Source organism: Xiphophorus couchianus, chromosome 18 (genome assembly GCF_001444195.1).
Source record: "Xiphophorus couchianus chromosome 18, X_couchianus-1.0, whole genome shotgun sequence".
Classification (NCBI taxonomy): Eukaryota; Metazoa; Chordata; class Actinopteri; order Cyprinodontiformes; family Poeciliidae; genus Xiphophorus; species Xiphophorus couchianus.
Window position 1 is genome coordinate 3,896,809 of NC_040245.1, and position 21,497 is coordinate 3,918,305.

At 39.2% G+C, this 21,497-nt stretch overlaps 1 protein-coding gene and 2 long non-coding RNA genes across 4 annotated transcripts in view; 2 read left to right on the forward strand and 1 right to left on the reverse strand.

The window, feature by feature from the left end:
• On the forward strand, positions 1-20,792 carry ccdc9 (coiled-coil domain containing 9). 2 transcript variants are annotated; one of them, XM_027999462.1, is made up of 14 exons: positions 1-156; positions 849-896; positions 1,035-1,139; positions 2,751-2,900; positions 4,886-5,254; positions 6,595-6,678; positions 6,763-6,927; positions 7,016-7,200; positions 8,353-8,414; positions 9,638-9,758; positions 10,181-10,325; positions 10,403-11,021; positions 11,726-11,887; positions 18,683-20,792. In XM_027999462.1, exons 2-14 carry the CDS (start codon positions 894-896, stop codon positions 18,685-18,687), a joined length of 2,175 nt encoding a protein of 724 aa, XP_027855263.1. In that variant the 5' UTR covers positions 1-156; positions 849-893; the 3' UTR covers positions 18,688-20,792. The 2 variants fall into 2 exon arrangements, with proteins under 2 accessions (XP_027855263.1, XP_027855264.1); XM_027999463.1 differs by having other exon boundaries at positions 4,889-5,254.
• LOC114133548 (uncharacterized) lies at positions 4,012-4,711 on the forward strand. The gene is made up of 2 exons (XR_003593203.1): positions 4,012-4,248; positions 4,643-4,711. It is a non-coding gene; the product is annotated as an uncharacterized LOC114133548 (long non-coding RNA).
• LOC114133546 (uncharacterized) overlaps positions 13,025-21,497 on the reverse strand; it is a 19,036-nt gene continuing 10,563 nt past the window's right edge. The window contains exon 3 of the long non-coding RNA XR_003593201.1: positions 13,025-13,241. This is a non-coding gene — a long non-coding RNA (uncharacterized LOC114133546). The remainder of the gene's footprint in view (positions 13,242-21,497) is intronic.

Here is a 21,497-nt window from a genome sequence, read left to right on the forward strand (position 1 = left end):
TCCGTGTTTGTATCACTGGCGGCTAACGAATAGCACTGCCTCTTTAAATCTGCCGAGCGGGTCATTATTTGGCAGGAAGTTAGCTGAAGCTAGCTCATAACCAATAATGAAGACACTGAGGAGCATTTAGCTGCCTTTTACCGCTCCTTAAAGAAGGTAAATATGAATACAGCGTGACTTTTAAAGATATAAACGCGTGTTAACTGTCATTTGTCGGTGTTGTTGATGTTTGCGTTTGGTTTAAATGGAGGTTTGGCGGGTTGAGACTGCTGAGACATGGCTCATGTTGCCAGAATTACATGTAGACAAACAAATACATTACTGTTACTGATTATTAAGAATAAAACACGGGTTTATTGAGGCTCTGTACCCGTTAGAGTCTGTGTGTGACCCTAGAGGCTCAGTTATTTTGATTGTGAGCGCAGCTCTAAGACGCTTAGAGAAGCTTTGGAAACGCATGAAGGATTTATTCATGTGGGTTGCTGTGTGTATACCTGGATGAAAACGCATATATCTAATATTTCAGTGGCTAAAATGAAAATTATTGACTCCAAAACAACCAATTCAGACATTTTTCCAAATTCACTTCTTTCAATATAAAACGTATCTATTAACTACATTCGTTAAATATTCATCTAACATAGGGGGGTTCAAAGTGCGGCCCTGGGGGCCATTAGTGTCCCTAAGAATGAGTTTGTTTGGCCCCTGACTGCAGTTTTAAAATGGTGCAAATTTGGCCCTCTGGCATATGGGACCAATGTACATGAGATGATAGCCAAGATAATATAACCTAGCTTTAATGTTAACTAAATAAAATAAAGTTTTAAAATATTTTTTTTACATTGCAGAACAAAGTTTTTCACTTGTATTTGAAGGCACAGTCCAAGGCAGCCATGGTAAGTAGAGAGAAGAACAAAACAATGAACTTGGGATATGATGGATAAAAATCCATCCTTACAAACTGTATTTTAGGATAAGTTTTCATCTCATAATTCACTGATTTTCGCTTCTCTTCCTCCTCCTCTTCGTCTCAGTCTTCAGCAGTGGACCTGAAGACCAAGGAGGAGAAAGATGCAGAGTTGGACAAACGAATTGAAGCTCTGAGGAAGAAGAACGAAGCTCTGGTGAAGAGGTACCAGGTAGGAAAAAATTATTTAATATGGACGTATGGGAGGATATTGTCATGTCCTCCCTCCTACAGATGAATCATCTTCATGCTTCATCTTCTTCAGCATGAAGATGATTTTGCTACTGAAGGTACGGCTCTTCTTTTTGGACCATGAAAGAAAGTGATCAGTCCATATACTTTGCTGAGGTCATTTTCACACATTCGGAGACTCTGAAGGGGCCGACCAATGATTCTCTCCCCATGATTTCGGCCCAAAGCATGACTCCACCACCTCCTTGGTGACATCACAGTCGTGTTGGGATGCGGTGGCCATCCACCACCAACTGCGTCCATCTGGACCATCCAGGGTTGCACAGCAGTCATCAGTGAACAAGTCTGTTTGAAAATTAATCTTCATGTACGGCTGGGCCCACTGGGACCGGTTCTGCTTGTGAGCTCTGGTTAGGGGCCCAATAGTGGGTTCATGTACCGCAAGCCTGTGGAGGATCCTCCACCTTGAGGTTCCAGAGGCTCCAGCAGCTTCAAATAACTGTTTGCTGCTTTGTAAGGGCATTTTAACAGCTGCTCTCTTAATACGATGAATTTGTCTAACAGAAACTTTCCTCATTCTGCCTTTATCTGTACAAACCCATCTTTGTTCTGAATCAGCCACAAATCTCTTCACAGTGCGATGATAACGCTTCAGTTTTTGTTAAATATCTAATGTTTTCATACCTTGTCATACGGCACTACACTATCTGATGATTTTCGTCAGCAGAGAGATCCTTTCTCTTTCCCATATTGCTTGAAACCTGTGGCCTGCTTAATAAAGTGGAACATCCTTCTTTAGTAGATTTCCTTTAATTGAGCTCACCAGATAAATTAATCAGCCCAGCTCTCTGAAATTAATTATAGTGATTCAAAGAGCTCTAACACACAATACATCTATAAATTTAATAGCACAACAAAAAATTTAATCTTTATGACACTTAAATCCAATTTGCATAATAATTTAGAACATGGTGTACAGACAGACAGACATGTTTTTTCAGCTGCATATTCCTTATTGGCTATAAATGATCAATTGTTCATAAAAGGATTGCTGTAATTGAATTTTAGGAAATAAATTAAGTTTTTTATTTAAATTTTTGTTTATTAAATCTCTCAATATATTTTCTTTATATTGTATAAAAAATCTGCAGAATGAGCCAATTTTTATCTGATAAATTGCTTAATCACCAGATTAATCAATGACTAAAGTAATGTTTAGCTATAGCTCTAATTAAAAAAAAAATTTCTGCTGAAGTGGGTTTATTGTAAGTTTTATTAATTAAGCTCATTACATTTTTTTGGCTTAAGTTATACATTACCATCTCATACGAAGTATGTATTTAACAAGGTTTGTCTTAAAAATTGATTTTATTATTGTATAATTATTATGTAGCTTTATGTGCTATAAAAAAGCAGTGAATTTAGGTGACCTAAGTATATGAACCAGATTAATTCTAGAATTAATAAACATTAAGTTAAGCTTCAGTTAACATGTTTTTTGTAGTTCATGCAGGCTTACATTTAAAAATTAATAAAGTTGATTTAATGGTTTTTCTGGGTGGGGTTGTAATATTGATGTTGGTCCCAACAGGAAATTGAGGAAGACAAGAAGAAGGCGGAGCAGGAAGGCATCGCCGTGACGACGCCCCGGAAACCCCGGACACACGAGCCGGAAGCGGACAGGAGGAAGACGGAGAAGGAGAACCTGACGGTCACAGTGGATCTGTCCAAACCGGCAGGGGTCAGGCGCTGCTTCTCACTGACGGCTGGTTCACATTATTCACCACAAATTAGGATATTTTCACTGAAACAGAAAAACAGCAATAATTCAATGATTTTATAATAATAAATCAATGATTCAGTAGTTTTATATTAAGAATAATTCCATGATTTATTTTTACAAAAAACAGTGTATCGCGAACAAAAACAAAATCTCCAAATGTTCCCACAGTATTAGTACTGCAGCTCGTTTCCCAACACTGCCACCTGGTGGTCACTGCCTGGAATAAACACATTGTGATTGCTAATTACCCATTTTTACATATCAATATTGGATGCTTATTACGTTCTGAATATATTTTATAAAGATAAATACAAGCTGAGGTTTTGAATATTTAGTTATTATTGAATTTTAATTTCACCACCAAATTTTAAAAGGTTCAGTGGGTCGTGGTGTAAGACCTGTTGGCTCAGAGCTTCCCAGAGGACGTAATAATGTTGAGTCATGTAGTTAAAACAGATTAAAAATTAAAGACTCAGACCACCAGCTCACCCAAACTGATTTATTCTGGGAAATTTACTTCTGCTCCTGCTGAACTACCCTCCTCCTTCCTGTTTATGGACTTTATGAAATTATCCTCTACTGAAACGGGTCTTTGAAATCCACTGTCGATGGAGAAAACGGGCCACCTGGTCTGGATAAACTGGAACATAACGAGGCTTGCGTTTCCTAAACATCAGCAAATGAGTTTGAGTTTTTATTTCCTCTCTGTGGCGTTAATTCAGACAGATTTGATTTGTGTCTATTGGACCTGGTACACCAGGGGTCTGCAACCTTTACAATCCAAAAATAAATGTTTGAACTCATCTTTAGAGGGGACCTATCATGTCAAATTCCCATAGTACACGTTTTTTTAACTTCATTTGTGTCTCTAGTACGTATAAAAACAAGCCAAGCACTTAATGGTGTCTGAAAAACGAGCCATTTCAAAACCTCCTGATTGTTGTACCTAGCAACCCCGGTGAAATTCTGCCTGTTACCTAGCAACCCCAGCAGAGTTCCGCCCATTACCTAGCAACCCTAGCAGAGTTCCAGCATGTTTGGTCAGCTGGTTTTACTGCTGTATGCGCTGTACAATGGTTGTTGGGAAAAAAACAAGAGTTTTATTGTTGACTTGCCATCCACAAACCACTTGCTGCATTCTTGTTGGTTGTGCAGGAGGCTCCACTTCTGCTTTTCAAAAGATGTACGGTGTATAATTGTGAATCTGTTAACAGCCATTTTCATGTGAGAGGGAAAATGTCACCTGTTTCAGATATTTAAAATAAAGAACTAATCAGTAATAATCAATATGGACTGATATGAGACAGTTATGGGCTGCACAGTGGCGCAGTTGGTAGCACTGTTGCCTTGCAGCAAGAAGGTCCTGGGTTCGATTCCCGGCCGGGGTCTTTCTGCATGGAGTTTGCATGTTCTCCCTGTGCATGCGTGGGTTCTCTCCGGGTACTCCGGCTTCCTCCCATAGTCCAAAAACATGACTGTCAGGTCAATTGGTTTCTCTAAATTCTCCCTAGGTGTGAGTGTGTGTGTGCATGGTTGTTTGTCCTGTATGTCTCTGTGTTGCCCTGCGACAGACTGGCGACCTGTCCAGGGTGTACCCCGCCTCTCGCCCGGAACGTAGCTGGAGATGGGCACCAGCAACCCTCCCGACCCCATTAGGGACAAGGGTGAACAGAAAATGGATGGATGGATGGATGAGACAGTTATATCGTGATTCGTTTTTCAGTTCTAACTGGCCATGTTTCAAAAAAGCTAGAGCACTATAGATGGTGAAAAAATATTTTGTTCTCCATCTTTTTTTCTGGCTTTCAGAGCAAGAGAAGTTTTCTGCTGAAAGTTCACAATTTTAAACTAAAATTAATAGAACCAATTCACCGGTAAACATTGTGTTACAGTGATTATTTTGGATTCGTGTACATCTGTTCCTGTATTGTGTGTGTTTGCAGCAGGACAAGAGAGTTGTGAACGACTGGAAGCCCAGCACGCCTCGTGGCCGGAAGAAGTCAGAGGAGAGCGACAGTCCTAAAGGTCAGAGCGATGGCCGCAGCCCCCCCAGGAGGACGGGGTCGGGCAGAGTGGGCCGAGGCGGTCAAAGAGGAGGAGGAGGAGGAGGACGCCAAGAGAGGAGGGACTGGGAGACCAGAACTCCCAGGGAGGGAGAGTCTGCTGAGCCAGGCGGCCAGGGACGGAGAGGAGGAAGACGAGGAGGAAGAGGCGGGAGAGGAGCAGGAGGAGGAGGAGGAGTTAGAGAAGGAGGAGCAGGGAGTGGAAGTGGAGAGGAAGGTACACCAGGAGGAATGGACAGAAAGTCAAAGGTGAGAAAGGTTGGGCAAAGTTTAATTATATGGATGCAAAGATATGAAAACATGAGCCGATATTAGTATTGAGGTTATGACTGCGATGCAAACAAAGGATCAACTTATGCTTAATTGTCAGTTAATGGTTTATTAATTATAATTAGTTCCAGTTGGTTAACTAATCTCCGTTTAGACCAGGCTGTTTCCCAACCTGATAGTCTGGTACACTCGGTTCTATTGGGACCAAAATTACATCGTCTGCTCCGTCTCCAGCTGCTGTGGTTCTTTTTCTCTGCTCTGAGTCAAACCAACATGTTCCCCTCCTGGCCTGTGGGGGCGCTGCACCAAGAACCACTGAAGGAAACGACACAAAAACCTCTGAAGACACTGAGAGCAACTTCCTTCTTCACCCAATGGAAACTAAAACAGCTTGGCATCAGATTTTACGGTTGAAGAATTTCTCGTTAGTCTTTGGCTACAAACTACCCCTGCAAGCGCTAGGCTAGCTTGTTTGTTTTGGTTATCTTTACCCAGAATGCCCTGCGCTGTAGTCCACCTTCTGCTTTTGGAGCTGTCTCCGATCTGCTTGGCTTTAACCAAACCAGAGTTCAGCCAAACCCAGACTGAGGTTTTAAGGCGAACCAGAGTTCGATTATTGTTTTGCATCAGAAAACGAACCGGACTTTGACTAGGCAAACAGACTGGAGTTTGATTAACGTGGACCAAATAGGTGGGATGATGCACACTTGGACTCCAAAGAGCAGTTTTTGCCTATGTACTGATTGAACCAAGCAATTTTACACAAAGGTTTGATTGTTGATGTTTGTTTGAGATTGATGGAAATCAGTTCTGCTAAATAAGCAGAACTTAGTTACATCACCTTTTTAAAAAGACAACTTATAAGTTTTTTTTATAAAATATTTACTAAAATTTATGTTATTATTAGTGAACCAGCATTTTTATCTACTTTGTAAGGTTTTCAAATAAAGAAATGCGTTAAATTTTTATGGAAAAAAACCGAGTAATTTTCAAACTGATAAGAAAAATAGATAAAATATATGTTAGTGGTACTTTTAGTGTCAGTGTTGTGGAAATCCAACGCAATTATCCCTGAAAAACCTGTTTAAATTTACATTTGTTTTTAATTACAGCTGTGTTTAAAAACATTAGCTGACCCATAGTGGAAGTTTTATTATAAACTGGAATCAGTTCAGTTAGAAAATGGCATCTATCTGTTTATTTTAACCCAGAAAAATCCCAGAATCTATATATTTGTAAATATATTTTACTTCCTGTTTGAATGATGACGTTTTGCATTTGTAAAATGTCTGATGTAATGTTTGTTGTTTTTTGGTCAGGAGTGGGAGGAGAAAAGGCGGCAGAACATTGAGAAGATGAATGAGGAAATGGAGAGGATAGCAGAGTACGAACGAGGACAGAGGGTATCCGAGCCGCCGGATTTCATCTCAGACTTTATTCTGTTGAGTCGCAGATTACAAGGTTTGGTCTGTAATTCGTCCGTTCAGGTGGATGGAGACAAGCCAATCCGTAATTTTCTGGATGACCCGAGGCGTTCGGGTCCGGCTCCAGACATTGACCGGAAAGAAGGCAGCAGGAGACACGTCCGGAACTGGGGAGGGCTGGACTTTGACAACGTGAAAACGGGAAATGAACTGGAGCGAGAGTGGACCGTGAGTCGTTCATGCGATCCTAAACCGGGATTAAACTATAAAAGTTTCATATTTTAACGCCGCCCTGCTTTCCGCCGGTCTGTTGCAGAGTCGGCGGCCGGGTCCGAAAGGCGGTTCTGTGGACATGACGATGTCGATGACCGGCCGCGAGAGAGCAGAGTACCTCCGCTGGAAGAAGGAGCGCGAGCAGATCGATGAGGAGAGACTGGCACGTCACCGAAACGCCACGGGCCAGTGGAGGCGGGAGTGGGACGCGCAGAAGACTGACGGCATGTGAGAACGGCTTCACGTGTGTCAAACTCGAGGCCCGGGGGGCCAAATTCGGCTCGCCATCGCTTTTTCTGTGGCCCTCAGTGCTCTACATGAATAGAACCATTAAGATAACAGTTGTGTGTTTCAAGAGTATTTTGTCAATCAAATCAAAACAGTTTTTATTTGTTTACACTGTTTTGCGATTTCACGCAAAATCAACAAATCCTCGCTCTCTTTTGCACTAATTCATTGTTTCCACAAGTCCGGAATGCCAACTCAGTAGGCAAGTGCAATCACAATGCATAGTGGACCCATGACTTCCAAACCAACAAAAAGAAAATGTGTTGATGCTCTTGGCCAATGTGTGAGATTAAGATACATGAACAAAATGGTTGGTGTGGGGATCGGTCCGAATGAGACGGAGAAGGAAAACATGTCAAACAAGCTGCTTTCGCTATCCTACTACGCCACAGTTAACTACCCAGTGAACATGAAGCGAGCACACATCATGGAGGAGTTTCACCTAAAATCTATGGACGCACACAATCACTGTTTATTTACTGTTAATTTATAAATGGATTTGTAAAGGACGTATGGACTCTTCATGTGAATAACAAGGTTCTGGTGACTGGCAGAGTAAGTACATGTAGTAATAAACACCTGGGCTACATGTCCGTCTAGCTAGCAGATCAAAGCTACATTAGCTAAGCTAATTTTGCTAGTTTCGCAGTAAGTACTACAGTAAATATCACTGATATTTATCTTCGTATTATAAGTATCACTGGTGGAAACCCTGATGGATCGTTTTGACTGATGTCACATAAGAAATTATAAACTATAAAGTTATAAAACAGCAGAGAATTGCTTGGAAGTAAATAAGGTTTGCTAGTTTGATGTCAACAGGCTAAACGTAGCAAAGAGGACGGCGTTCAGTAGAGTACAAAGATTTTTTCTACTGAAGGAGATTTCTAAATGTTCTGCTAATCCAGCCATATTTAGAAAGGTCGTGTAGGTCATAAAGAGCGCGGTGGTCTTGCAGTGTCGCGTTGCCCTCGCTGTGTAGCCATGCAGTTACCTCATTAAGGGACAGTCTGGTTTATTCTTCCTAAACCAAAGTAGACCATGAATTAAGCTAAAACATCTGTGTTTTTCTCCCTGTGGCTTTGTTTTCAGGTTCAAGGAGGATCCAAATGTGGCAGCAGAGGGAGTAACAGCAGAGGAGGGTGGCAGGAGAGGCAAGTCAACCCAAACAGGCTGCTTCAATTCTTACGCAACAGTCTTTGACCCTCCATCACATACACACTTTCTAGCAACTTCACACATCACACAGCATCATCTCCTTCCTCCAGATAATTAAGCTGCTTATGTAAACGCTTGCTGTATTTCCCCATGGTCCAAATGAGCTTCAGCGTTGAGCTTCAGTCGTTCTGTTATCGGAGGAGCTTTTATAAAAGACGCCATCTTTCCTTTCTGCTTGAGTTTATTAAAAGTCACCATAAAAGAGGGTAAAACCATCAGAAAATCTCACTTGGGTCGCATTAGCCTGCTCTGTTCAGTTTATTAGGTTCTTTAAAACAGGGGAAATGTGTTAATATTAGCATTTACCAGGACTATAACCTTAGCTCTGCTAACGCTAAAGCGCTACACCAACATGGTACTTTTCAGAATCCAACGCTAAATCGCTACAACAGTACGGTATTGAGTGGAAGCTAATGCTAAATTTGTACGCTATCATGGTATTTATCAAAAGCTAATGCTATAGTACTAATTTCCACCATGTTTATACCCACTCGGTGTCAACAGCACAACTTATCGTCCACATCGTTCAGTACGGTTTGCGTTTCAGGAAGTGATTCTTTGGAACAGACCTTTCATTCATTACTTCAGTTTATAGTTGTTGTTTTGCTAGCTCTGTTGCTCTTGTTGCCTAACTGAGTGCAGTTAGTCAGCAACCAGCTGTTAGTAGATTTTAAGCTGTTTACTGATGCATTCTGGGTACAGAATAAATAGCATTTGCTGCTCCACATCTCAAGAACGTGACGAGAGGAAACGGAACCGCACCGTAAACGGTCTTCACCTACTTCAAAATAAGAACATGAATGTGAACATGTAACTACTTTAATGTTTTTTAAAGTTAGCCAAAGCGCTAAATGATAAATTAGCTCTTCTGTTTGCTGATTACACTGCTAATAGCTGGAGTTTCCAAGAGGGTGATGATCAGAACACTCATCCAAACTTGTTCTGAATCCCTGTATAATTTAGTTTTTTATATCTCTCTTAAAATCGTTCTTTAATCTCGTTTGGCTTGACATGGTCCCTTTAATGTCATGTTTGTTTTATCTGTTTTGCCTCCTGATTCTTATTTTTGTGCAGCCTTTTGGGCTTTTAAAAAAAATATTTATATTAAAAAGTTAGGTTTGGATTTATCTTCCTGTAATATTTACAATATTTCCAACAGATGACAGCAAGCGGCCTCCTAGAGGACCAACATTTGGCGACTTCCTGTCCCAGGGCAGAAGCCAGGGGCCCCGCGGGGACCGGAGCAGAGGAAGGGGCCGAGGACAGAGACAGAGCTACAGGTGAGTCCAGAAACCTTCCCAGACCAAACGCAACATGTCAACACAAACACCTCCAGAGTTGAGCATGGTGGAGGCAGGGTGATGCAGGAACCAAACAGCCACTGTATCAGAATCAGAGTGGACCACTACAGAACCTCCATCTGAAGGTTCTGATCTTACGCCGTCCTCAGGGACAATGTGTAGAAAACATTAATAAAAGATGCTTAAGCTCAATCTGGTGAATGTAGCCATAGTTCCAGGATATTTTGTATGGGGGAAAAAAAGAAGGGTTTTATTTAACAAAATCAAAATTGTTTGTATTTACCAATGCTAAAATATTAGTTATGCTAATGCTGAAGCATTACGCCAGCACAGCATTTAGCAGAAGCTAATGCTACGGAGTTTACGGTGATTAACTTTTTCCTTTTCGGTGTCATTGACAGCATGCACGACAATCGCTGGGAAGGAGAGAAAGAAGAAGAAGAGAAGGAAAAGGAGGACAAGACGAAGAAAGAGGTAAAAACTACATCAACGAAAACAAAGAAAGAAGAAGAAGAAAAACCCAAAGCTGAAACAGAAGAGCCGAAGGTAAGCGGGTTCAGCTGTAGCTAATCGTACACATGAAGCTAAACTTTCTTCCTAATTTATCCTTTTTTTTTCTTCAGGTGGAAGAGAAAAAAGAAGATGAGGCAGGAGACGATGATGATGAGTGGGAGGACGCCAGTGAAGAGGAGGAAGCTGGAGACAGAAGCGACTCGGAGAAAAAAGACAAAAGCAAAGCCGTCTCCCCTCCGTCAGCCAAACAACGTTTGCAGGAGAAAATGGCGGGAAGCCCGAAGGAGCAGCGGGCGCCGAGGCCGAAGGTCCGAATCCCTCCTCCTCCTGCTGCGGCGGCCCAGGAGTCATCAGACGGGGGGAAGCCCCTCAGCCCGTTCTTCACACTGGAGGGTCATCACCCGGTGTCAGACTGGGGCGAGGAGATGGAGATGCAGTCGCCGCGGAGCAGCATGGGGGCGGAGAGCCCGCTGAAGCCCTCCAGCACCGAGTCCAGCCCGCCGCAGAAAAAGGAGAGCCAAGATGGCGACGCCGGCGAACCGGGCCCACCCACGGATGAATCTGCTCCTGCGGCGGACACACAGAAGAACATCACGGAGTCAGAACCGCAGCAGACCGCCTCAGAACCTCCATCTGAAGGTTCAGACCTTGCGCCGTCCTCTGCTGCTCCTGAGGTCAATGAGGTTGCCGTGACGACCAACCAGAATCCACTTCCTGCTCCATCAGAAGGTAAAACATCTAACAGCCACAACTCAACATGAAGAACATCAAAGCTGCAGTACGTTACTAATTTGTTAAAAAAATTATGTTGCGACAGTAAAATACGAGTTTTATTTAATTTCCTTTTGGAGTCAATAAAGTATTTTTGAATTTGAATTTGAGACAAATAATCATTGAAAAAACTGAGTTCCTCTGCCTAGAAACAGCCAATCAGAGGCAAGAGGAGGGTCTTAATGCTGTCAATAAACATCACAGCCTCCCCTTGTTCTCTTCTTTCTAATATCAGAGCCTGTCATGAATGCTAATGCTAGTAAGCCGTTAGCACATTTAGCAGGGTACACAAGGTTGATTGACAGCCCTAAACCCTGCCTCCTGGCTCTGATTGGTTGTTTCTTCAGACAGCAGTAACAGCTCAGGGAGGAGGTAGATTTAATCGATTTTCATAATATTACAACTGTTCTCTCCTATCATTACGACTTTGTTTTGGTAATATTATGACTTTATTCTTGTATTATTACAACTTCTGATGTTGTTCTCATTATTTAGATTTTTTCTTGTAATATTACGACTATCGCCGTATCAATGCAACTTTACTCTCTTAAAATTATGACTTTATTCTTGTAATTAAACACTAATTTCCTATCCTGACACTGTTTTAGATAAGATTGTGTGATATATGCGACTGTTTTTCACTTTCTGTGTCTCTCTGTCAGAGGGTCAGTCGGACCCTCCCCGTCCCGCTGAGTCCATTAACGGCGAACAGATTTCCTCCGACGCGCCGGTAGAGAACGAAGACAACATGGCGCCCGATGGGAGCGACGACGCCCCGGCAGCCGAAGCCGAAGCCGAACTTTCCTCGGATCAGACGTCATCAGGTTGGGAAGCTTTTCTCTGACTTCTGGTTCATCAGAGTCCAAATCAGCAAATAATGTTACAGAAAGAAAGACATAAAAACTAAGAGACGTACAATTGAAACCTGAGAAATGAGGGAGAATACAGTCTGCAAAAGCCACTTAAACAGCAAGTTCATAGAAGATACGGAGAGTAAAAACTGTCAACAATAACTACTGACATCAGTAATATGGAGTCAGTAAAAACAAAAATCAACCCAACAATCAGGTGCAACTCAATTCAAAAATACTTTATTAATCCTAAAGGGAATTAAATAAACTCCTCTCAGCTTTTCCTGCATTGAAAACAAATTGTACAAATGTGTACAATTTATTGTACTTATTTGTACAATAAATAAGTACAAATACTTATTTGTACTTATTTTTTAAATTACGTTTTAAAATGACATTTAAAAATCCCCAGCAATTTTTTACTCAAACGGTAAAACATCCAATAATTAAATACAGTTTGTAGTTTTCGAAGACAGCTCTCATTTTTATTGCTGGGGGAAAAAATAAAATAAAATTGAAAGCAAACTGTGCAAGTTTGAGACATTTTTCAGAACTTTAAAAAAAATATATTATTAAAATGCAATTATTATTTTACATTTTTAATTTAATACAAATACATTGTGGCCCCGGAGTGATTTCAACATGCTGATTTTGATTTTAAAAGTCTGGACTCCCCTGAACTAAGGAGTTGTTGTATCTGTTATTTTCAGAAATCAAAATAAGGCTGGGCAACTTAAATCTAATTTTCTCTGCTTGTTATTTGATTAATTTATTTATAATCTGTCATGTTTAAATTACTTACATCACTCTTAGATACATACATATTTTATACATTTTATTGCTTATGTTTATATTTGTATTATTAATATTTAACATGTTGAATGGAGAGCTTGTCAACTAATAAGCAATTTTCCCTTGGGGATCAATAAAACATATATTCTATTTTATAAGGATACTCAGGTTTAAACGATGGTTTGAATCAATAACGCCAACTCTAACTTTTAAGCCTGTATGTTTTGAATCAAATCTATTGGGTGCTTTTTGTATTTTTCTTTTCGCTTAAATGTTTATTTAAGCCACTGCCCTACATTTACTTCTCATTTGGAATCATTCAGAAATGAACGTCTTTATTGATAATTTCCCCGTTATTGTCTCGTGTTTGTGTGAGAGCTACTTGAATCCCGATTCCTCCCATAAATCGTTAGCTGGTCCATTTGCAGAGCGGCTCCAGTGGGAAGGGGAATCACTCATCCTGTTGGAATCAATAAAGCGCTCACATTTCCTCAGCAGCTCTCCGTCGTCTCAGTGCTGCGGTTTGAAAGTGGAGCTAAGTGAATAAACCACAGGCTGCAGTCATTATCCCTCTGTTTACAGCCGTTTAGCTCCTGTCCTCTGTGTCATCGCTTAAGCTAATGGAAAAGTTCAATTTTACATATTTACAGCATAAAAAGGAAAACTGTAAAAGGACACGAATCGGAAACCAAATGAGCCTTTTGTACTGTTTTTTGATAAATATAAGGAAAAATTCAAGTAACTAGAAAGTAAAGTTAAAAATGGATTTTCTCTACGTTTACATGTATTTAAAAATGAGTAGAATTATACACATTACATCCTTTCCAAGTTCCACCCTGAGAGCAAATGCTAAAGATGCTAAAATAAGAATCAAAAATCTGAGCCGATATCAATGTCTGATATTAATGTAACAAGATGGAAATAAATATTGTTGTTAGTACCGCCCCAGTTTTATTCATCAGGCCAATACCAATACGTTAAAAAATCTATAATATTGTTTGATACCGATGTTGGTGCCGATACACTGAGTCTAGCAATATATCGGTTTTTAGCCAAAAACAAAGACGAAATCCTAAACTCCATTTTTATTTATATTTTTCTGGAGAAGGAAGTTGCGCTCAGTGTCTTCAGAGGATTTTGTGTTGTTTCCATCAGTGATTCTTGGTGCAGCGCCCCCACAGGCGGGGAGGGGAACAGGTTGCTCTAAGGGTTGGGTTGGTTTGACTCGGTATACAGAGAAATAGAACCACAACAACTGAAAATGGAACAAATGTTGCAACTTTGTTCCCAAATAAAACCGAGTCTACCAGAATATCAGGTGTGAAAACAGCCTGAAAGTAAAGTGGACGTTTCCCTCGTTAATTTGTAATCACTGTTTTAGGTTAGCTTTCATCAACTAAATCAAACATTTCTGTGAATTTACTCAACTGCAAGAATAATTCTGGGGGATTTTTTTGACCATTTACATGTTCAGGAAAAAGTATCATTTCTTTACGCTGAGTTGAAATACAGAATAGATATAGTTATATTTTACAAACAGACAGATTTACTTTATATGAAACAGCTTTAGATTAAGTGTCGTTGTCTTTAGCTGCTGTTTCTGTTTTTCTCTGTCGGGTCTAAAATAGCTCCTGTCAGCTCAGGCGGCAGGTTGTCCAAAAAAGGAGTTGATTGCTGTGGAGGAATCTCCAGACCAAAGCAGTCATCTAGACTAGATCAGTGTCAGTCCCACTTTCCGACCCTGAAGTACCGGCTGGTCCCATCATGACGCAACGCAGTGCAAAACTTTATAAATGAGGAAATGTAATGATTAAAGGTGACCCATTATGCTTCCTTTAACAGATAAAGATAGGTTTATGGTCTATACCAGGGGTGGGCAACTCGCGGCTTTTTAGCGCTGCCCTAGTGGCTCCCTGGAGCTTTTTCAAAAATGTTTGAAAATGGAAAAAGATGGGGGTGGGAAATATATTTTTTGTTTTAATATGGTTTCTGTAGGAGGACAAACGTGACATAATCATTTTTAACGCTTTCCAATGCTATAAAAATGTGTAGAATAAATATTAAATTTCAACATTTCTATCAACAAAGATTTGCGTCATAGCCTGTGACACGTTTCTTTCAGCTGGGCGGCAGGTTGTAAACATACTGACAGTGTGTGGTGGGCCGTGGATAGCACAGGAGAAAAGAGGAAAACAGCCGAGGAGAGATTCTACAATTCTTGGACCGAATTATTTGTGTTCATTGCTGATGCGGAAGGATTATCTGAATGTTTGCTCTGTAGCGAGAAGTTGTCAAATAACAAAAATAGTACCGTACTGTAAGCCGCACCCACAAATGTTTTGAAAAAATTGGAAATGTACATATATAAGCTGGTCTATACAAAACATATTCGTTACATTTTCTCCCATAAAATCATTCTTAGATGATCAGATTTTAGTCTGCTCATTGAGATTGAGCTGTTTTAAGGCCTCTGTCACTTTAAATCCAAATCAGCTGCTGCTGGCCCCGCCCCCAACTCAACGTTTACGCTCACATGAAAATAACTGCAAACAGATGCACCACTACACAACTTTACATCTTTGAAAAGCAAAGGTGGAGCCCCCTTCACAACAAACTAGAATGCAGCAAGTGGTTTCTACGATGTCTTTTCCAGCAGCCATACGCTGCAAAAACACAAAATCTTACCAAGTATTTTAATCTACTTTATAGTGCAAGTGTCTTGGTACACTTTAAATAAGACACAACTCACAAGAAACTTTTCAGCAAGAAATAGGAGCTTGTTTTAAGTCAATAATTTCTTAATACTGATATATACATATGTTATTATTATTATTTCACTTATTAAATAGGAAAAATGTCTTGCTATAAGTGAAATAAACTTTTTCATCAATATTAAGTAATTATTGACTCTAAACAAGCTCCTGTTTGCTGAAGTTACTTCTAAGTTAGTTTTGTTTTATTTCAGGTGTCCTAAGATATTTGCATTAGAAACTAGACCAAAAGTTCTTGGTAAGATTTTTTTGTTTTTGCAGTGTACAGCAGTAAAACAAGCTCACCAAACATACTGGAACTTGGGTTGGGTTGCTAGGTAACAGGCGGAGTTCCCCCAGGGTTGCTAGGTAACGGCACAGTGCCTGCTCATTAGTGACGTTTCGTTCCAGAGGTTTTTGAAATGGCTCCTTTTCCAGACACCAAAGAACATGAACTTATTGCCAAAAAACAGCTGAGTGTTTGTTTTTAGAAGCATAAAAATGTCCAAAATGTGAATTTTGCATAATAGGTCCCTTTTAAAGATATTCTAGAGAATTGAATTGATATTTCTTTTGATTATTTCAAATTTAGAACCAATGACACATTATGTTAGGTATTTAAACATTGTGGCAAATTTAAATTTATCAATAAATTACTATGAAATGTGAAAGTTACACATTTAAATTAGTTTTGTTTTATTTTCAACTTGATTTATTTTTTTGAAATAACCAAAACTATATTATTGAATCCTCGGGTCCGAATAATTTTGTAAGATTTAAATAACTTAAACACTTGTTGATTTCAGGAGCCATTTTATTTATTTATTTTTCCAAACGGCAACTGTGAAACTTTAATATGGTTGAAATGGCCATTGTTTTATTTTCTTTGGAAGGAGGAGGAACACTGATTGCATTTACGCTTCTGGTAACTGGTGTGTGATTACCAGCAGAAGTCAGATGAGCTCATGTGTGTGTTATGTTGGCGCACGGCGGCAGCTGTGTGTGTTGCGATCGGGGCGGGGATCAGGAAACCAGGGAAATCAGAGGCACAATTAAAGCTTTTAAACGGCGTCTTTGGAGGAAATGAGCTGCAGCCTGCAGAAGCGATGATGGTGCAGATATCAGGGAGGCGTTTCAAGCGTGATTGAATTAAACCTCATCATGTTTCCACGGCTTCTTGCTGAACAATACGGCGACAGGCGAATGTACACAAGGAAAAACTTTCAGGAATAAAAATAAAAAGCAAAAGCTTCAATGTATCCCCAAATCCAATGTCAGCAGTGGAGATATTGGTTGCTATGGTGATTCCCACCTAAAGTAAAGTGGAGGGAAACAATAAACATTTATCAGAAATAATGAAAAGCGGACTAAAAAGTCTTAAAGAAGTAGTGATTTATAGGTTTTATCAAGGCTGGGCGTAAATCAATTGTTTTATTAACTGGTATTTTTGGTTTCTGAAAATTAAATAAAAAAATAAATAAAATGTTTTCCACCAATTCACTGTTTGGGTTTCCATATGTTGGAGTGCATGACGGCCATCTTGTTTGAGAAGAGATTTTTAAGCTTCTGTCTATTTGGACTTTAAATTCAGGTCAGCTCTACAATAAAGTATTAGGACCAGGATAAGTTTTATTATTGCTTATTACATCATAATATTACGAGAATAAAGTACTAAATTACACCAGCATTAAGGTGTAATACTAGGAGCACAAAGTATTAATTTTATGAGAACTCCAAAATGAAAAGTAAAGCAGAACTTTGAAGTTAAAAGTTAAACTTTTATATAAGTTTTACAGAAAATATTTAATCCTTAATTGAAATACTTGAGTTTTTAACATATCAGCATCAAATTATTATGAACAGCAGGACTTTAAAACAATCATGCAAACAACCGATCACACAGACTCAGTTTGTCACATCAGATCCTGATAACTGTAAGCTTTTTTCTAAAAATTATCAAATAATTCCTGTCCCACTATTTAATTCAATGATTGCAACTAGTTTATTGTTCACTGGGTAAGAGAAAGTCAGTATTTTGTTTCTTGTTTTTTCCTTATTTTTTTGGCTCCTGACTCATTTTGATTTGACATTTTTGGCTCTTGTGACAGAAAGTTTGGATTTAGCTGAAGATTCAGTAACGTGGTATTTGAAGCAGTAAAGAAAATGATTGAAACCGTATTCCTTTAAGGCCGCCTTCCTGTCGTTCATTCATTCATCTCGGCAGATTGAGTTGGCTTTATTTATGAGACGTTCTCTCTGATTTGCATCTGAAAAGTTGTTTTAAAAAACGTCTGACACTCTGAAGCTAAAATCAGACCGGTGTTTGTGACGACAGGATCAGGATGTGTTGTTGTTTTACAGCTGGATGACGATCTCTGTGTGTGCTCTGGTTTCTTTATATCCAGGACCGTTAAAAAAACAATCATTCTAACGACTAATTGATTGACAATTAATCGATTCTTCTGACCATTAATCAATTATTTTGACAAATAAACTTGGCAAATAAACTGATTTTTTATTAAACCCTTAAGCTTTTTCTATACAATATTAGAAATACATTTAAAGATGAAAGTGAACCAATAATGCAATTAATTTTTAAGTAACACAAATGTTGCTTAAAAACACGATTCCTTTAGTGAACACTTGGTCATTAATAGCAAAAGCTCAGTTCTCTCTGCTTGACGTATCAATACAATGTAAGGCTTATCTGTTTGTTTTGATTATCTGATTATTAATTTGACAGCAGAAGCTGCTTAATACATTTTTTATTCAGAATTTGAACCAAGAGAAGCTAAAACTGCCTCTGAGGAGTTCTGGGTACAACATTATTTTTTATCTTAATTGCAAAATGTATGTATTTTTTGTACAGTTTTGGCTTAATTACTGCCCTAAATTTGTTGTTCTTCCAACAAATTACCAATCCAATTAATCACCAATGAATTACCATTTACTAATAGTATTAATCATGATTAATCCAATTGTAACAATTAATCACAATGAATCCATTAACTAATCACAATCTGATTAATCACAATCCAGTTAATCACAATTAATCTGATTTCTTAATCAATGAATCTGATTAACTGTGATTGTTTAATATGATAATTAATCATGATTAATCGTTTCTGCCTTACTGCTCTGATTAACTGGAGTCTCGCTGCTTTAGTCGACGTCAGTTTGAGTTTTTCTCTCCATCTAATCCTTTTCTTCATGTTTCTACCAACAGGTTGAGACGGACAGGAGAGGGAGCGAAACATTGGCGGCACCGAGGTTTACATCTAAATATGACTTTAATCATCATCATCACGGGGAAGAGGAGTGACGGAGCTTTACGAGCATGGACCAACCGGTCGCTCTCAGCTGGTTTTAAGACTTTGGATCATTCTGATCCACCGAAGCATCGTTGGTGACATCTCCATCTGTTTCTTCAGTATTCTGAATGTTTTAATCTCACTGAAAACGAAGGATTTCTTCCTCCAATGAGAGATAAACCAGATGTCAACCTAAAGTCTGGATGTGGCTTGTTGAAACAGATCTACAAAAAAATCTGTTTTTTCACATTTATTACATGAAGTCATGGCTTGAAATCTACAATTTTTAATTACTCTTGTTTTTTTCTCACTTCAAAGTTATTTGATGAACTGAAATCTGTGTAAAAAGGGGCATTCAGCATCTTTTAGCACCTTTTCTGTTCATAAAATATAATCTAGTCGGGGTCAAAACTCATTTTCAGCAAAGTAAGTTAAATTCAGATTTTTAGATTAGAAATTACCAGATTATGCTACATAATTCACAATTTTGCAGAAAAGACTGGCTTGGTGACAACATGAAGTCACCTGCAGCCGCTAGCGATGCTAAGCTAGTTGATTCAAAGCTTCGCTCTCAGGTTAAAGCGTAATTGCTGGTTTTAAATCCACCTGGAGGATGTGAGTAAAGGGGATCTGACTCTTTAATCCCATGTTGTAAATAAGATGAGAGCAGATACAGTGATTGGAAGGATTTGAATGTAAACGACGCAGTAAACTGATAGAAACACTTCATGGAGACAACATGCCGTCTGAGGCCCTGTTTACACGACAATGATCCAACGAAAATTGAATTTTTGTTCCGTTTCTGTAAACACATTTACATGAAGACGTTCTAATTACAATCTTTGTTTACACAGCAACGGTACCCATCGTAAAGGTGTAATGCTCTCGCCACGCCACTAGTTGGTGCTAGGTTTATTGAAACTACTGCATGTGTTTAAAAAAGAAAATTCTACTTGAAAGCACGTCGATTCACGTTTCCCCATCAGGTACCGCTCCCCCAGATATTGGGGGGGAAAACACTCACTGTGTGTCTGATCAGGACGCAGTTGGAAACAAGTGGGATAACTTTGCTGAAACATGTTGTTTGAGCTTTCACGGTGTCCGTAGTTCTCTAGATTAGAGCGCTGAACAAGCGAGTGCTTGTTATGATCGCTGAACAAGCACTCGTGTATTTTGCCCCCTTGGCGGTGCGGAGAGACGCTGGAAGAACCGTATCTGATGGGGAAACACGAATTGTAGTAACACCAGCATTGTCAGTAGTTTCTTCTTCTGTGGATTGTAGAAAGCAGCTATGTTTTGCGTCAGACTATGCATGAGCTAGGGATTCCCTGAAAGAAAAGATCCATTTATTCTGTTTACAAGACAACTGACACCGGAACATTTTAGAACCATTGCACTCTGGAACCCGTTCTCAACCTGTGCCGTTGTCAGAGGAAACATTCGGTGGTTTTGTGTAAATGTGCAGTACAAACACATCAAAACTTCCATTTTCACCAAAAACTGTTGTTGTGTAAACAGGGCCCGAGTCTGAAATGCTGATTTTTATGTTGCTTGGATTTAAATCATAAAGTCTGTTTTTACTACATCATGTAACAAACACAAGTTTGTTTGTTTTTTTAATTAAATGTTGCATCATATCAAATCATGTTTTTAATTTTTGAACAATCGTGTGTTTTGCTTTAAACCAGCTCCTCTTTTCTCTTCATCCATGAATTATGTCTGAGTTTGTTGCCACAGCGACGCAAAGAACAACACTGCCTCTGATGCTAAAAGTTTGTTTTTATACTTTAAGGTTATCTTAAAATGATGTATTGTTCGGATGCAGTATGTGTGTTTTGTCTCTCCCCTCATACCTCAGCAGACCAAGAGGGTTTTTATTTGGTTTGTTTGAGTTTTTCCTTGTCTGTAAATGGTGTTTTATCCAAGCGGCTGTGTGGCGTTTGAGGACAAAACGACAAACTGATTGCTTTAAAGTCTTTGTGTCCGGGATCTGATGAATAAAAATCATGAATTTGGGTTCAAAGACACCGCAGTTTTTCTTTTTTTTTTTAATGTCCTGCATCTGTTTCTGTTAAATCCAGCATTTAGAGTCGATTGCTTTAGTTTTGTGATAAAACATGTTTTTCTTTGTAGTACGTTCACAACAAACTACGATTCTTCTGGTGGTGGAAGAAAAAGCTGGACGCTCCATCATCCACACAGCGGGTAGGTTGCTACAACTTCTCCATAGGACTGAGATGAGTACCTTGTGACAGCCAGAACATTCTTTTTCTGCCCTGGAGAAATTTTAGAGCCATTCTTCATTTGCTTGTTTTTTGGTGTCTGGAAAACAAGCCTTGTCAAAAACCTCCAGGAAGCTTTAACTTTCTCCTGATCTCTATAGATGTCAGTATTTCCACATAATGTTATTTCCACATAATGCCATCTACTTTCTGAAGTCCACCAATTCCTCTTGCAGCAAAAACGGTCCCACAGCATGATGCTGCTGCCACCGTACTTCAAAGTTATGATGGTTCGAACTTCCCTGTTTTTCCTCCAAATGTAAGGATGGTTATTATGACTAAGGTTGTGAACAGTGAATTAGTAACTGGTTTATTAGATTCAAATTAGTTTTGGATCTTTAATGAACTTATATATTTAATTAAAATTTTGATAGACAGTTTCTGTTTTGTTTTTGTTTTTCATTTTTAAATGAATTTTGTGGCCCATCAGTAGTTTTTGTTTGCCAGC

What these genes read in the sequence shown, in the direction of transcription:
- ccdc9 (XM_027999462.1), top strand. An exon ending in CTCTGGTGAAGAGGTACCAG is followed by an intron (nt 1,140 to 2,750) that starts GTAGGAAAAAAT and finishes TGGTCCCAACAG; the next exon opens with GAAATTGAGGAAGACAAGAA. An exon ending in GGACAGAGACAGAGCTACAG is followed by an intron (nt 9,759 to 10,180) that starts GTGAGTCCAGAA and finishes TGTCATTGACAG; the next exon opens with CATGCACGACAATCGCTGGG.